Source organism: Barbatula barbatula (assembly GCF_947034865.1).
Source record: "Barbatula barbatula genome assembly, chromosome: 14".
NCBI lineage: Eukaryota > Metazoa > Chordata > Actinopteri > Cypriniformes > Nemacheilidae > Barbatula > Barbatula barbatula.
Genome location: NC_136777.1, coordinates 18284668 through 18301893, shown reverse-complemented (window position 1 = coordinate 18301893; position 17226 = coordinate 18284668). Strand labels below are relative to the sequence as shown.

At 42.6% G+C, this 17226-nt stretch overlaps 1 protein-coding gene across 1 annotated transcript in view; it reads left to right on the top strand.

The window, feature by feature from the left end:
- Positions 1 to 1904: 1904 nt before the first annotated feature.
- The window catches only part of mlip (muscular LMNA-interacting protein), a 50090-nt gene continuing 34768 nt past the window's right edge, over positions 1905 to 17226 (top strand). The window contains exon 1 of the mRNA XM_079473736.1: positions 1905 to 2035. Within this exon, the coding sequence (XP_079329862.1) occupies positions 2000 to 2035 (36 nt within the window). The 5' untranslated portion in view covers positions 1905 to 1999. The remainder of the gene's footprint in view (positions 2036 to 17226) is intronic.

Below are 17226 nucleotides of genomic sequence, written 5' to 3'. Positions count from 1 at the left end.
AATGCTGTAGCCTCACAACCTCGGACCGTGGCCGAAATAAAAAAGAAATGGTCGGACATCAAAGTCTAGGCAAAAAAGCGTCTAGCGAGTGTGTCTGCTACGGGTGGGGGAAATGGGAAATAGTTCAGTGCAAATGTAATTTCTTGCAGCTTTCTGAATGGTTGAGACATATGTCATTGTCATGATTCTGCTGCATCATGTCATGTTTCTCTTAGTATAGTGGCAGGATCATGAGAGAACCTCATGTTTAATGTGGAGAGAGGCAATTATTGTTATTGCCTTCCATACGCTCTCTTCCCATCCTCTCGGTACCTCATTATTGATTAATGCCTTACACCTGTCCCTATCTTGATTATTGCCTTATTTAATGCCCTTGTGTCTTCTGTCTTGTGCTGGTTCATTGTGATTGTGTGGTGAGTTCTTGTCAGTCTAGTCTAGTCTAGTCTAGTCTAGTCTAGTCTAGTCTAGTCTAGTCTAGTCTAGTCTAGTCTAGTCTAGTCTAGTCTAGTCTAGTCTAGTCTAGTCTAGTCTAGTCTAGTCTAGTCATGTGTAGTTAAAGTTTATTTTAGTCTTGTTTAAGTGTAGTTAGTCTTAGTCCTGTCATGTATCCATGTTTTGTTATGTTACCCCACGTGGGTCTTTGTTTTATTATTTATTAAATGTATGTTAAAACCCCTTACCTGCTGTCTGCACCTGGGTCCTCTGTCCTTGTCTCACCATTCGAGAACCATGACACGTCATATGTTATTTTATCGAAAATAAAACAAACTAAAGGCATATGCATGAATAGCCTACCATGATTCCATAGCTGATGAAGAAATTAACTATCCCCAGTGGACAATTAATACATCTATCTGTCTATCTAATTGCATCCATATCTGCTCTGCCAGACGGACACATTGACGAGAATATCAGTTTGTACATTATTTCGTTCTGTTTACCATTTCGCTGTCTATTTACGTTTTTATTTATTTATTTATTTATTAATTCGCCGGTTCCCGCCTCCTTCCTTTTATTGAACTATGTCACAGTCGTCAAACTTTGCCGTCATTCCAACTTCATACAACTTAATAAACAAAAACAATTTATTTTACATTAATTGTTCGAACTTAATATAAAGTTAAAACTTTATATAAAGTAACGTTAGCTGTCTCTGAATCACAATCACTTTGTCTTTTCTTACCTCCTCCACTAAAGAATCCATCGAGCGATGTTTGTTTGGCACTCATTTTAATTCTGGTTGAACATAGAAATTCTCATCATTGCCTAAAAAACGGTCGCTCTTAAAGGGCCAAGGCATAATACAAATATTCAGTGAGGTAACAGGGAATTTCAGCACATTCTTGCGACCCGGCAACGGCTCTTTCACGGGCCGGTACTGGTTCGCGACCCTAGGGTTGGGGACCTCTGCTGTAGGCAAACATCAGTGACTTGAATCTGATACGGGCTTCAACCGTTAGCAAGTGGAGTTGTGTTTTTGTGGATAATGTAGAAACAATTGTGTAATTTCAACTAGTTAATCCTATCTACGGTAAATGGTATCCTATTGGATTATACATTCGTAACCCTGGAAGAAAGTGCCATGATTAAAGCTGCCATCTGTGGCAAAAATCATTTGCTCACGGTCTCCTTACTTTAACCTGATCCACAATTTGAATATTCTTAATGATTTATAATTTATATTTCTTCTCTTTTCTTCGGTAGTGACTCTACTTGAGTACTCTACCTGCTGCAGGAACATTGTGTTAACATTACATTAAGCAAGATGTAAATTCACTGATTTAATTTATGAAGTTGTTATTGTTGTTGTCGGTGCTCTGAGGGGCTCCCTGGTGTCTGTAGTCTATTTGTGGATTTTGAGCTCTATAAATGGATGTCTACAGTGCTTCAAAGTTATCAGAGCTCTCAACACTCTCACTCATGTGAAGACGGTCAAAGCACAGGGCAGGAGAATGCCATTACAGGATCCTCTATACAAACTTTAAGCACAAGCACAAATATGGCCTTTGAAAAGCCACATGGGATCTTTGGAAAGGTAAGTTGCTACATAATTCAAAACCTTTTGTTCTTAGGCACAAAGCAAGTGGATGTACAATTGTGAAATACTCCCAATGTATTTTGTAGATTGACAGTGTATATGTGTATATTTTACTTCTTAAAGTGTGTTGTTGGGCTGATTTAGGCATTGTAAGTGCACTGTAGGGTAAAGGGGTCATTGTTAATGGATATGGAAAATAAACTTGCTTTGGAAATTTGGCGGCTAGAAAGTTTAAGCCAAGGTAATGCATCATGACTCAACTACAGTTTTTGTGAGTGCTAAAATATTTTAAATATGTTAATAACATATCTGGTATTCATTGCTAAGTTTTCTCAGTGAAATAAATATGGAATTTATGGAGTTTTTAACAGAATATTATTAATCATATGTTTAAACGAACATGAATTGTTATTATATGATATTTATTTATCTACAATATTAATCAGCTATACGGCCCAGCACAGTATCAGCACAGCATATTATTGTAGATTACAGTCTTTCAATGAGGACAATACAATTTGCAATAATGTAATGTATTTTATCCCATATGTAAGCTACATGTAATATTTGTTGCTGTTGTTCTTTTTTTCTATTGCGATTTCTCTTTTTTTCTTGTAAAGCTGCTTTGCATCAATGCAACATTGTAAAAAAGCGCTTAATAAAAAAAATCTGATATTAATATATATTATTATAATTATTTACTTTGGGGACCCCCTGCTCTGCACATTTTGCATGTCTCTCCTAACTGACACACTTACTTCAGTTCATGAATCTCTCTTTTAATGAGTTGAAGAAGATGATTTGAGTGAAGTGTGTAAGGTTAGGGAGACAAGAAAAATGTGCAGAGCAGTGGGTCCAGGAAACAGGTTTGGGAACCACTGTAGACCACCTGTCCTAATAAATAGAAAACCCACATATTTTAGGAATGTCAAAAACTTACAACCATTAAAACTTAATGTTAAAAATATAAAGTGCTTTTCTACAACTTTTCTGATTTTCCAGCAAATTAGAAAAAAATATATATTTTAGCATTAGATACATAACTTTGACAAAAATTTTGCAGCAGAATTGCTGGCGAAGAACAGTAAATAGATTCCTGCTAGTGTACCCCAGCTTTGATGCAGTCTTTTATCATAAGGAAAAACCCACTGCCCTTGACAGCTGTCTGCCTCTTTGAGCTACAGGCTGCATTGGCGTGTTCACTGGGTGGAGGATGACGCCCACAGCCATATAATTACTCTTAAAACACATTGATACACCCATAGAGTTTGTGGTGTTTCAAACCTGTCTCAACAGGTTATGCAAACATATTAGCTGGAATTTAAAACATGTGGCTTCAAACTGGTGCCAGAAGTATTTGTGTTTGCCAGTCGTGCCCGTGTCTGCAAAGATCCTCAGACATGGAAGCATCAGAAAGGAAAGTCCCCAAAGTAAACCTGTAAATGCCGCTAAGTTATGTCAGACTTAAGAGAAACCAGTCCACTTTCTACTCAGAGGAAAAACTCAGCTGGGTTTGCATGAGATAAAAATATTTTTTATAGTGCAAACTGACTTTTATGGGCTCATTTGTCCCAGTCTGCTTACCAATGTTCTCCATTGCCAGTGTTTTCCCCTGGAGTACAGCGGGTCCAGTGATCTCCAACATCATTTCCACAGCTATATTCACTCTGTTTCCTCCATTGTGGTCTGGTCTCATCGCTGTTATGTGTTCTCAAATGACACTGACAGAGATCATTTATTTGCTTCAAAAGGACAAAACAATAGAATATAGACAACAACAATAATACCTATAGGCTAAACACAGGTTTAAAGCCACACACACACAATGCTTTCGAATTTTACACCGATTTTATCACATTGAGTAACTTACCACGCGAGCACTATTCGAGCTGCCTGATCAAGCGGGCTGCTCACCAGAAGAACACAAGAGCGAGACTCCTCAGCGACTAAAAAAAGTCCCTGACCGAGACGTCCAGCCTGACCACATCCTTGACAATCCATCAGCATTTCCATGGGAGGCCCCTGCCCGATGTACCACTCGAAGTTGAAGTCCTGGAGCATGAGGAACCACCTAGTCACCCTGGTGTTGTTGTCCTTGGCTTTCGACATCCACTGTAAAAGCGCAATGGTCGTTGACCAGGGAGAAACTCCGACCCAACAGATAATACCGCAGCTCCTGGACTGCCCACTTGATGGCAAGTGCGTCCTTTTCGACCGTGGCATAACGAGTCTAATGAGTTGAAGAGGGGGTGCAGGGCGGGCTGGCGAATTTCTCCTTCCACTATCCGCACGTGGGCCCAGCAGAGGCCGGTAGTCCTCTCTCTGTTTCCTCCCAAAGGAACCTCCTGTGGTCACCTGCTGGAAGAGATCAGCAAATAGGTTATGGGAAAGAGAATGGGTACTTTAATTCCCATTTGAGGGAGCATGGTTTAGATCTATCAGCATACACAACATATTATATGGATATTGTTATTAGATGAGGAGTCTGACATCAAACTTCTCAAGTTGTTATTTAAGGCAGGACACAAAATATACTGTTTATTTTGAGATATTGGTCTATTTTGCTTTCATGTCTTCTTTTGCGCTAATCAAAAGGAAATTTCCAAAGTACACATTAAAGTGTTTGTTTTAAGCCTACTATGCCCTCATCTGTTTGCTTCTTGTCATGATCCTGCCTCTCCTTGTCGTGGTTTTCGAGTCTTGTGGCAGGATCATGTCAGTCCCATGTGTTTTGTGTGGAGAAAGAGCATTGTTTTGGTTTGAGAAGCCATGCTCTCTCTCCAGTGTCTCGTCCTTTAGTCCCGCCCCCTTGTTTCCCCGGTTAGCGGTCCATTAGTGTTAGTCTTGTCTCCAGCCCTGATCCATCCTTCCCTTAGTGTTTCAGTCCCCTCACCTGCCTCGTGCTATCCTCCTGTTAGCTTTCCCTTAGTGTTTCATCCTTGTCACCTGTGGCCACTCTCCCTGTGTCATCAGTCCTTGTTAGTGTTTTCCCTTTATCAAGCCCCAGTTTTCCCTCTGTCCCTTGTCGGTTCATTGTCATTTTGTCATTATCCTACCTCCTCACGTCACCTTGTTGGATTATTCCTGTCTATGGATTATCGTGTTTGTTCCTGTTCTAAGTTTGTGGATTTTGTTGATTTATTATTCTAAGGACTTTGTTTGTTTTGTTCCCCATGTGGGAAGTTTTAGTTTACACTTTTGTCTTGTTTTAGATCATATTTTCCCATCGAGGGTCTTTTGTTTAAATAAAGTTTTGTTATTTAACTCTGCTGCCTGCGTTTGGGTTCTGTCCACACCCCGTGACAGAATGAACCGACCAACTTCGAACCCAGCAGGCAAGATGGAGGCAAGACGAGCGACCCAGGCTCATCGCCTCCTCAGTTTACGCCAGGGGCACTGTGATGTATTGGAGTTCGCGGACCGCTTCTTTGAGGTGGCAGGGGAGATGGTCCACAGTGAGCAGGAACAGATGGTCCTGTTCAATGGCGGCCTCAACCAACCACTAGCGGGGTGGGAGATGCAGATGCTGAGACCGCTGGGCTTCACAGACCTGATCAGGTATGCCATGAATCGGCCGGAGCCCAGTGTCTCAGTCCAGCCCAGTTTTTCCACCCCACTGGCCGCCATCCCCGAGGGCCATACCCTGCAAATCGGGGCCGTGGGCCTCTCCTCACCCTCTGCTCCACCACCAGCTAGCCTCCGTGGTAGGCGTGGACGGAGGGAGTCGTGGGACTCCCCGTCCGACTCTTCCAGCACGGAGATAGTGGGGTCCCCCACCGCTACTCTGCAGCCGGCCACACGTCCTGTGAGCCGGTCGAAGAGGAAGAAGCAGAGGAGAGTGGCACCATCCTGTCCTGCCCAGCAGCCGGTATTCAGCCCTGCCCAGGCGTCCAGTCCGGTGGTCCCGTCAAGTCCGGTGGTCCCGTCAAGTCCGGTGGTCCCGTCAAGTCCGGTGGTCCCGTCAAGTCCGGTGGTCCAGTCAAGTCCGGTGGTCCCGTCAAGTCCGGTGGTCCCGTCAAGTCCGGTGGTCCCGTCAAGTCCGGTGGTCCCGTCAAGTCCGGTGGTCCCGTCAAGTCCGGTGGTCCCGTCAAGTCCGGTGGTCCCGTCAAGTCCGGTGGTCCCAAGTCCGGCGTCAAGTCCTGCCCTGCCGGCCTTCCAGCCGGCGTCAAGTCCTGCCCTGCCGGCCTTCCAGCCGGCGTCAAGTCCTGCCCTGCCGGCCTTCCAGCCGGCGTCAAGTCCTGCCCTGCCGGCCTTCCAGCCGGCGTCAAGTCCTGCCCAGCCGGCCTTCCAGCCGGCGTCAAGTCCTGCCCAGCCGGCCCTCCAACCTACAAACCAGTCAGCCTTGCCCCAGCCGTTCCCTACTACGGCCGTCCTGTCATGCCCTACCCCTTCTAGTTCCTCCCACTCCAAGAGAGGTATCCCTACCATGCCCAGGCCTTCCTATCCCACCCCTCCGCCCAGCTCTAGGAAGCAGGGTCCTGTCCCTCCTAAGTCCCCACCCAGTTATGTTCCCAAGTTTTTCCCACCAATTCCGCCTCCCCCCTTCCCATTGATGTTTATTTTATTGTCCAACCCCAATCCCTTTCTTGTCATGTCAGCCCTGCCCCTAGTGTGTTCTGTTCTGTGTTTGTGGTGTCTGTCCTCCTGTCTGTCAGTCTTGTCATGTTTAGTGTGATCTTGAAGAACTCCTGGAGGAGTTCTTTAAGGCGGGCGCTCTGTCATGATCCTGCCTCTCCTTGTCGTGGTTTTCGAGTCTTGTGGCAGGATCATGTCAGTCCCATGTGTTTTGTGTGGAGAAAGAGCATTGTTTTGGTTTGAGAAGCCATGCTCTCTCTCCAGTGTCTCGTCCTTTAGTCCCGCCCCCTTGTTTCCCCGGTTAGCGGTCCATTAGTGTTAGTCTTGTCTCCAGCCCTGATCCATCCTTCCCTTAGTGTTTCAGTCCCCTCACCTGCCTCGTGCTATCCTCCTGTTAGCTTTCCCTTAGTGTTTCATCCTTGTCACCTGTGGCCACTCTCCCTGTGTCATCAGTCCTTGTTAGTGTTTTCCCTTTATCAAGCCCCAGTTTTCCCTCTGTCCCTTGTCGGTTCATTGTCATTTTGTCATTATCCTACCTCCTCACGTCACCTTGTTGGATTATTCCTGTCTATGGATTATCGTGTTTGTTCCTGTTCTAAGTTTGTGGATTTTGTTGATTTATTATTCTAAGGACTTTGTTTGTTTTGTTCCCCATGTGGGAAGTTTTAGTTTACACTTTTGTCTTGTTTTAGATCATATTTTCCCATCGAGGGTCTTTTGTTTAAATAAAGTTTTGTTATTTAACTCTGCTGCCTGCGTTTGGGTTCTGTCCACACACCGTGACACTTCTGCAGATTTCTTCCAAATTAACCAAAACAAGCTGCATGTATATCTGCATATTTAAACAACATAACACGTGTCCAAAAGTCATATTAACTTATAACTGGAGATAAGCTTTAGTTATTTAGTTTATCCTATTAATCTGCATTGCCTGGCAAATGTATGCAAGTTAGCACATTTTAATTACTAAACGCCTGATTTACATATCAATGCTGCGATTCTGATTAAGTTATTAATTTTACTGTATTCAGCTGTTGTTTCTCCATTAAGTTATCATGTATGCCAATGATATACTGCCTTAGCTAAACTTAAGCTAACTTACAAAATTAGCTCATAAGTGATGGAAGTTAGTAAAACGATATTTGCGTATTGTCTTTTGGATAATCGCTGTGATTTCGAGGCACAGGTAGCTAGTCTGTTAATCACCACTCACCTCCACACCAAGACAAACGCGATCCTGGGGTTTGGCTGCAGACCTCGGAAATCTGTCCACGACCACAAAATCCAGCCAAAACTTTGTAAGACCAATCTACAGACTATAGGTGGATCACTGGAATATCTGTTTGTAACACAGTTCAATAAAAGGAAGGAAGGAGGCGAGAACCGGCGAACATAAAACCACAACTAAAAGCCAGGCCTGAGCCTCTCTCACTGACGGTCTGGTCGCTCGTCCTCTTATGCTCCCAATCTCCTCCGTGATACGAGACCTCGTATCCCGGCTCTCGTCCCGCCTACCTCACTACATACCCCCATCGCCCTTCACAGGCCGGGGGTAGCCCGAGACTGTGCTTGCTCCCCCTTCCTCAGGGTTGGGGGGTCGCCCATCCTCGGCGGACTATCCCCTGGGGGTATGCACCGACAAGACGAGAGAATGGAGACGGGAGCACTCCGAGCGACCGGAATGAGAGAGGGGAGAGAGGAAAAAAGAAAAAAAATTCTTGTCTGGTTCCCTGACATGCTGCAGCTCGGTCCTCAACCAGCCGGGTACTCTCCTTTGCGGTTCCTTGCAGTGGCCCTGAGCGCTAAACCTCGTGCCCCCTGGCAGCCGGCAGTGGCTCCTCTGGTAGGGAGACAGTAGTGGGCCCCCGTCCCCTGGTCCTCCCCCTTGGGCAGACGGACAAAGGCTCCGGCCTCTGGCAGGCGGTGGCTTCTTTTGGCTCTACCGCCCCCTGGTCCTCCCCCTCGGGCGGACGGACTCATGCTCCGGCCTCTGGCAGAGGGTTGCCGCTCTCGGCTCCCCCGCTCGTCTCCTCTTGGGCCGATGAGACAGGCTCCGGCCTCTGGGGGGATGGTGGCGACCCGCACCGCTCCCTCTAGGGAGGCAGCCATCCCGGCGAGGTCACCTCTGCTCCAGAACCACCGCTTCGTGCGACCGCTGACGATCGTCTCCAAACTCCCCGGCACCGCGAGGCCACTCGGCGGCGAGTCTCTCCTTCCTCCCGGTTTCGGCACCACTGTAACACAGTTCAATAAAAGGAAGGAAGGAGGCGGGAACCGGCGAACCAAAAACAACTTTTAATTAATAAATAAAAATGTAAATAGACAGCCGGCAGCCCCCTCATGGGGGCGACACACACACACAAACCACAACTAAAAGCCAGGCCTGGTCCTCTCTCACTGACGGTCCGGATGCTCGTCCTCTTACGCTCCCAATCTCCCCCGTGATACGAGACCGGTGCGCGTACAGCTGACGCTCGTTATCACTCACGCACCGGCCTCGAATCCCAGCTCTCGTCCCGCCTACCTCACTACACTGTTATAATAATGAGCTCAGGTGTATGCTTGAAAGCACATGGCACTGAGGAAGGGGTTAATACATGAAAATATTTTGACATCTGTATTATAACAAAATTTCTTTGGTGAAGCCCTTTTTGAAAGTGTGTGGATCCTTTTTTCTATTTTTCGATATGTCTGCTGTGGATTTACGCACCAAAAGTTACGGGATACGGGCGCCATGACATTTTCTGTTTGTCATTTTTAATAAAGCAAGTGATAAAGCAGGTTAACGTCTGAGCTGTGGAGAAGTGGTTGGGATTTTTTTAAATACCACAATGAGTGAAACAGCTTTTTGAAAAGGAGAAAAATTGTAGGGTAGGACTTCATTTCATCCTTCAGTGTTTGAAACTAAAAGATCTCTTTTCTACTCTTTAATGTTTTTTACATATTTACATTCTGTATACTGTGGTAGACTATAATGAGACTAGGTTTTTGAATGCACTTGTGGTTTTTGTTGTCCTTATGCTGCTTATGCCAATTGCTTCCATTATTTACCTCATCTGTAAGTCGCTTTGGATAAAAGCGTCTGCTAAATGACTAAATGTAAAGCATGGCCATGATATGGTCGCTGTCATAATGTAGAGAAGAGATGTCATTTGGAGTTTGAGAGGAAGTTTCTGTTTTTTATTAAAGGTTATAATGTATCTTGTTTACATTTTTTGTCTGGCCTGTACCTTTATTATACAAATATTAGAGTAATAAATACATTTTATATAGAATTACACTATATAATTTGACTAAACTCAACATAAAGCCATGCAGCTAGAGAATGTAATAACCTGGCTTTGCAGCGATTTTGTGAAAAGTTTTTACAGCATTAGGAATGCTGGTTTGTCATATCAAAATCCTGCACCAGAACTTTTCATTTATTTGCATTACATACCCATTAGATGGTTTAGCATTTCGTAATAATTGCAGCCTACAGCTGCCTCTCTGTTTAAAACTCAGCTGCCAAATAAATTGTGTTTTGGAAATTAAGTTTATAGGCCTACTATGAAAATAAACCTGATGGCCAAGTAAGAGTTATTATTGGTACATCCAAATCTTAGTTTTATAAACTAAATCTGAACAGCAAACTGCTGCTCTGAAAACTTCTGTATATGTAAAGCCATTGAGCACACACACGTTTTTTTTCTTAATTTTAAATTTTTTGGGGTAAACAAGAATAACATTTCTCAGCATAAAAGAGAAAAGCATATTTTTTCATTTATTCAAGTGATTCACAGGAACCTAACCTAACAGATGAAGACCTCCCAGTGTTTAGGAATCATAGGTCTACAAATTTTCTTGAATTTCTTGAATCAGGCATGTGTTAGATCTGAGTCTTGTGTTCTAGATATAACCCTATGCTGGGAAAAACATATCCACTGATTGGCTATAGAGCTGGAAATTTGAGCTGTGAGGAATGGTATGATCCACATAACACTGCGGAGATGTTATTGGCAAGTAGGAAATGCCTGCTGTGACCTTTGACTACTGTTATTTGTTTCTAACTTTCTTTGTCACTGTGGTTACACTACAGAAGAAAGAACATTGAGCTCTTTTGAGGTTTTGAGGGATCTTTATTATTAAATGGTAAAAGTGATCAGAATGTCTGCGAGAATAAATGGGATGATTGGGTTTATAATCAGTGGAGAGCTAGACAAATACTGTACATATACAGATTATATTTATGTTCTAAATAATAGCACACCTCACAAACCAGATCAGTCACTTTCTTTGGTAGAAATTGCATTTCTTTATAGGGCAAATATTTTAATAGTAGGTGTAGTAGAGTAAAATCAACAGACCCAACAGTCATGACATGCATGCTGCTTATTCTGTGTAATTGAATCATTAATTGAAAAGGGCATGTTCAAAATAACAGCAGTGTGGAGTTCGATTAGAGAGGTAAATCCTTCAGTGAAAAAACTGGTATAAAACAAGTGGCCATTATTTAAGGATGAAGTCAGCAAATGTTGTACTGTGCATTTCTCTCTCATAATTTCTGAGTAAAATGGGTCATTCCAGACATTGTTCAGAACCCCGTACTTTGATTATAAAATTGATTAGAGAGGGAAAAACGTATAAAGAAGTGCTAAACTGATTTCAAATGCTTTAAAACGAAAACCAGAAAAACATGGAAGAAAATGGAAAACTTCCATTCGAATGGATCGAAGAATAGCCAAAATGGCAAAAACACAGCCATTGATGTTACCTGTAAGTACTGCAGCAATTTGAAGACGCCAATGTGAAGCCAAGCAATCGGCAAGAAGCCCCCGCAAAGTATCATTGCTGAAAAAACAACATGTGCTGAAGAGGTTATAATTTGCCAATGAACACATTGACTGGTCGTTTCTCGAAGCTGCTTGTCAACACACCCATCACCCCCTCAGGCCTATTTGGTGATGTCGTGCAGTAGTGGAGCGCTTCACTGAGGCCCAAAAGTGTGCGAAGGCCATGAGTCACGTGCTGCCCCGGCGCTCGTCTCAGCCGTCTTCGAGAGAACCCTCTTCTTCCAAGTCTCGCTTCACACAAAGACCGGCCAAGCAGCACAGCACTCCCGCGCTGGCTTCCTGGGGTCCTGTACTGGATGTCAGGCCAAAACAGTGGTCGGTGCTAATAAGTCCACTACTGCCAAGCTGTTGTCCTGACGGATCTGCAAAGAGGAGGAAAGAGTTTGTAAGCGAGCTGGCCCCAAAGTTGCACTGTCTGCATCAAATTTCCCCCGTAGTTGCGGGCGAGTATTGCAAAGCTATAAGTGTTGTTTGTGTTGTTTGTCACCTCACTCCCGTGGGTGAAGAGGTGGGGGGATTCTCACACAGGAGCTTTCCCCCGCCATTGCATTTAGCCTCGCTGGGGCTTGATGAGACCCATCAACCGAGCGCTTCACAAGCTAGTGTTCAGAATGACTACTCTAAAACAGATCCTGGTGCCAGAAAATTGCTTCCAAGGGCTCAGAGTACCAGTTTTCAGTGCTCCCGTTCAGACTGGCATTAGCTCTGCGCACAATCTCGAAGTGCATGGATGCGGCGCTTTCCCCTCTCAGAGCGAGCAGTATGTGCATTGTGAATTATCTGGACGATTGGCTGATTCTCAGCCGTGGTTTCCGTACCTTAGAGAGTTACTAACAGCGCGGGGCCTCTGTGGCGGACCCCCCTCAGGAAAGACCAGTTGTGGAAAGCGAACGGCTCGATATGGCCCTCATCCCAGATTTGTGGAGCCTTCGTGCGTGGCCGCTTCAGTGGTTTAATACCCTAGTCTCGTGCATCTTCCACCAGACGTTTATATGCTCTCAAATGGAGAGTGTTTTTGCGAAGTGGTGCAGTGATAAAAGTATCGACCCGGTGTCCTGTCCCATGTCCGATATATTTCGCTTCCTACTGCACAGGCTGGATAATGGCTCTCCTTCTCCATTCGGCAGTCTGACCAGCTCTTTGTTTGCTATGGTGGGGGAAAACTTGAAAACTTGAAAACTATAACTAGAAGAGAGCAAGGTTAGTATAACTAATCCGACAAGGCAAGAGGCTAAGGTGAGGTCGTTAATACAACGCAACAGCAACGAAGGAGAGAAACAGAGAGGAATATAAAGGGTGGAAAATAATGAGAGCAGTAAAAAACAGCTGTGCGCTGCTGAGCCGCTCAGCTGATTGCCAAGCCGCATCAGCTGTGCATATGGAAAGGCGAGTGAGAAAGTGAAGGGAGATCACAACTGATGCATTTGTTGCATCAAAGAGTGCAGAACAGTACTCACTGTCGAGCTTATGCAGAGGCTGCAGCTTTTGCCAGAGGGGAACTGGAATCCCCTGGTCAGGCCTGGTTTCCCTCTGAGGTTTTTTTCTCCTCCAATGGAGTTTTGGGTTCCTCGCCACCAATTGCATACTGTTTTGCACTGTTTGCCTGGTCTGAGTGGCTGCTCGAATTTTATAGTCTTATTTAATTAACACTACAAATAGGAATTTATAGTGTGTCTGATATTTGACCTGTGTTTTGACTTGCATAATGTTTTGCTTATAGTCAATGTTTTCTTGTACAGCTGCTTTGTAACAATGAAAATTGTAAAAAGCGCTATATAAATAAAGCTGACTTGACTTGACTGTAGTAACCTCGGTTACCTGAGAAGCGGGAACGAGACATTGCGCAGACCGCGTGTTCGCCATTCATCAGCCCTGCAGTCGTTAAAAATTCATAGATTCTGAGGTATTGTCGCTATGCATCACATTTATACTGCCAGGGTTCGTCAATATTTTTATACTTTGGCTTGTCTTGTGACATTTGGTCAGTTTTTTTTACTGGCATTATCCAATAAGACTTCAGGAAAGTGGAAAGGGAAGGGATTCCCATATGCGGAAGCTCCGCAATGTCTCATTCCTGCTTCTCAGGGAACCGAGATTACGACAGCAACAGCGGCTTTAGGCTGGTGGTGTCACGAGATTGAAGTTGTGAGTGAGTGCATGAATGGGTATGCAGTCACCGTACATAAATCTCTTTACAAGAAGGTCATGGGTGGCCTTTACAATCTATTTTTAGACAGAGCCGTGACAGAGGGCACATTAAAATGTCTAAGTTAAAGTACAGAATTATTTTGAGCCTGATTATTTACGTTGTTTACAAATCTAGATGGGATATTTGCATGTGCTTTTAATGAACTTACAGGTTTGAGAAATGTGTCAAATTATTAATTGTAACAAACTTATAAGGACAAACTACAGTATTTTCAGGAAATTGATTTTATTAGAATATAATGGTCTAGGAAAGCAAAAAATACATTTACTGGCACATATTTTCTTGGGCCAGAGGTAATAAGCTTTTTTTCAATTTTTTCCAAGCCTGAGACCTACATTTTACAACATTTTACGACTGTACTGTATGTAACATTTAATGGAAAAGGCGGTTTTATACTCTCATCTTCACTGCACAGGCATACAGTATACAAATCAATAATCAGTAATCTATAAACAACAGTTAAAAATACTATGACATAGGAGATGGCCTGTCCTGCATGATGAAAACAGAAACAGTAACATAGGTTGTACAGTTTGTTTTAACAATCCGTGTTTGATTAAGGATTTGAAAGCTACACTTTTAACTTGCTACATTTGATCACGATGACTCATCTTTAGTTTATCAACTCAAACTAATTCATGGCTGGAGGGCTGATGATCTCCCGCTACGTTTAATTACTGAGTCTTCATTATGTCGATATGCCAGCTTATTGACTATAAAATATAAAAGGAGCTGCCAGGCATCGATCCGTTTGACTAATTACAGTATATCAAGGCATAACTAAACACTAAATTAGGAGTTAATTATTTTAAATCCATTTGCTGTACATGTGTTCCTTGCATCCTAAGTGATAATTAACTGCTGGTTTGGTACACTTTAAACATACTGTAAAATGTTTTTCACAAGTCAGAAGAGGACAGGACAGAACGATAACTTAGAAACTGAAAATTGTTTGTCATGTAATTCAGAAAATTACAGAGAGAACTGGCACAAATATAGATGATCCAATTAAAAGCCTCTGTGTGGTAGCATTCTTAAAGAATGAGGCAGTGCTTGAGAAAAGTGACCATCTAAACGCTTTAAGAAGCCCTTGAGTAGAGTCACTTTATTTAAACCATCTTGCATGTGTCTTTAAACTTTCTCTCACAAACACAGAAGAAAAAGCTTTATTTATATAGCGCTTTTCACAATTTTCATTGAAAAAAATTAATAAATAAAAAACTATGTGACTACGCCACCCCCAACTAAAGGGGAAAACAACCCAACTAACGACACGCATGTACATTCCACATAAAAGGCAGGAAGCGCAAGTTCCCATACAAACGATTTTTTTATTTAAGTTAAAATAATTTGGCCAAAAGACAATTAAAAATAGAAACTAGAAACATTCATATACTTAAACCAAAAGAAACAAACATTAAGTCACAAAAAAACATGACAAGATTCCACAAGAGACTGAGGCTTCCTATATGAAGAGCTATAAATAAGGCTTTTTAAAGAGAAACCACACCAATCAAAGTCACAATATACACAGGTGATAGCACAGCATTAGTGACACAGTAACCCCTAGCTGAAACACCTCATGGTACAACAGAGAGCCAGTCTGCCTCAGGAAGCACTCAGCTCCTACCCGATGGTGTGACACTCACAGCAATGCTCACAGCGCTGACATAATAACCTCTTTATCCTTTACAGCCAACGCTGCGACTGTACCACACAGCAAAGCTGACCAGGTGGGAGCCTTGACGGCACACTGCACTGGGATAGCAGCACACTACACACAGTGCATCTCACCCCACCGTCACAGATCAGACTACAATGCTGCAGGAAACAAAGCCGTTAAGGCTACCGAGCTGTGTGGACCATCTGCACATTTTGTGCAATGCATCAATCTGGCATACTCCATTGCTCGTAGTGACCAAAGGAAGGGGCGGGTTTTCGACCATGTGACTGGTTGCATACACAACAGGTTAATATACACAGCCGGGCAAATACGGAATGGTTACATAGTTAATGTCTGCGATTGGTTTAAACATAGAAAGCATCACTACACTACTAAAATAAATAATGATCTTCCATAAATCTGATGATATACATGCAATCGATTCAGGGACTTTTAAATCCATCTTGAAGAACATCGTTCTCAAGTGTAGAACAATAATGTAGAATGATAACATGCAGTGCATAATTAGTGGTGTTTATATGGCAAGCATTATTTTTTAAAGCAAAACACCCCAAGTAGCAGCGTTACAATGCTGTTATAAAATGCTCTAGTAACCCACCGCTTCGAGGGGCTTATTGCATTTATAAAACGTTAGTCTGTACACTTTTTAAAAATGCTGGGTTAAAAATAACCCAATTTGGGTTATTTTGACCCAACTGGGTTGGGTTAACTGTTTGACCCAGCATGCTGGGTTATTTTTTTGACCCAAAATTGGGTTAAAAATAAACATAACTGCTGGGTTAACCTCAACCCAAAATGGGTTGAAAATTACAACTAGGTATTTTAATTTAAAAATTTTTTTTTAATTTGAATATTAATAATATTTATGAAAAGTAAATGTTGTGTTTGTGTGTTGGGGTCTGAGAGAAGCGCATGGCAAATCAAGTGGGGAAAAAACAAGTTTATTTTACATTCAGCGATAACAAACTTCATGAATTCTTTCTAAGAAATGCTCACAGTAAAAATGTATCAATTGTAGTGTAAAACATTGGCATAAAAACATTCTCTAATATGTTTAACACACCTCTACACAATGTCAGCATCAGTTACATTGTGTAAAAATAACAAACTGGATAAACTCTACTCTACAATTGATTTTGCTGTGACAATTTCTCTAGTAGGAAATGTAAAAGAAATCATTGACTTAAAAACATTTGAACTTTTTACACTTTATGCACATCAGCATGTCAGAATCAGTAAACATTCAACCAAAGCAACAGAGAAATTGTCACAGAAAAATTTAATTTAATTTTTGGCATTAAAACAATCTCAGATCATGTTTAATATTTCAAAGCCCTGAAATGGATGAGCAGTAGATGCAACATGTTTTAAAAGCTTCTGCCCATTAGGTCTTTAAAAAAAGACACTGTTTGTCTCTGTAGGGATCCAACAACATAATTGATGAGCCCAGATGTGTGCTCAACTACATAATTGTCAGTGAGGAATTTGACCTTAATTTAGCCAAAAACAGTGCTACTCTACCCTTCATATTTTCTTCATCCAACTCATCACATTCCTCAAAAAGGTTATCACAATCCTCATCACAATGTTCAACAGCATCAACAACTGTCCCCGGGCTCAACTGAAGGGGTTTTCATCACTTTTTCTGTAAATTCTTAAAAATGTTCCAGTAGGTGTCTTCTAAATGATCTAATAATACTATATGAGTAATGACATCCAACTTGAGCACACTGAAAGAACCTTGATGTAGAAAATTCATGTACAATTCTTAAGTATAAAATAAGCTCTGATATTAGGCTCTAAAGACCTTTTGCATTTAAAGCAGATGTACCCCATGTTGTCTACACCTAATACCTTGCACTTACATCAAGCACATTCTTGAGGTACT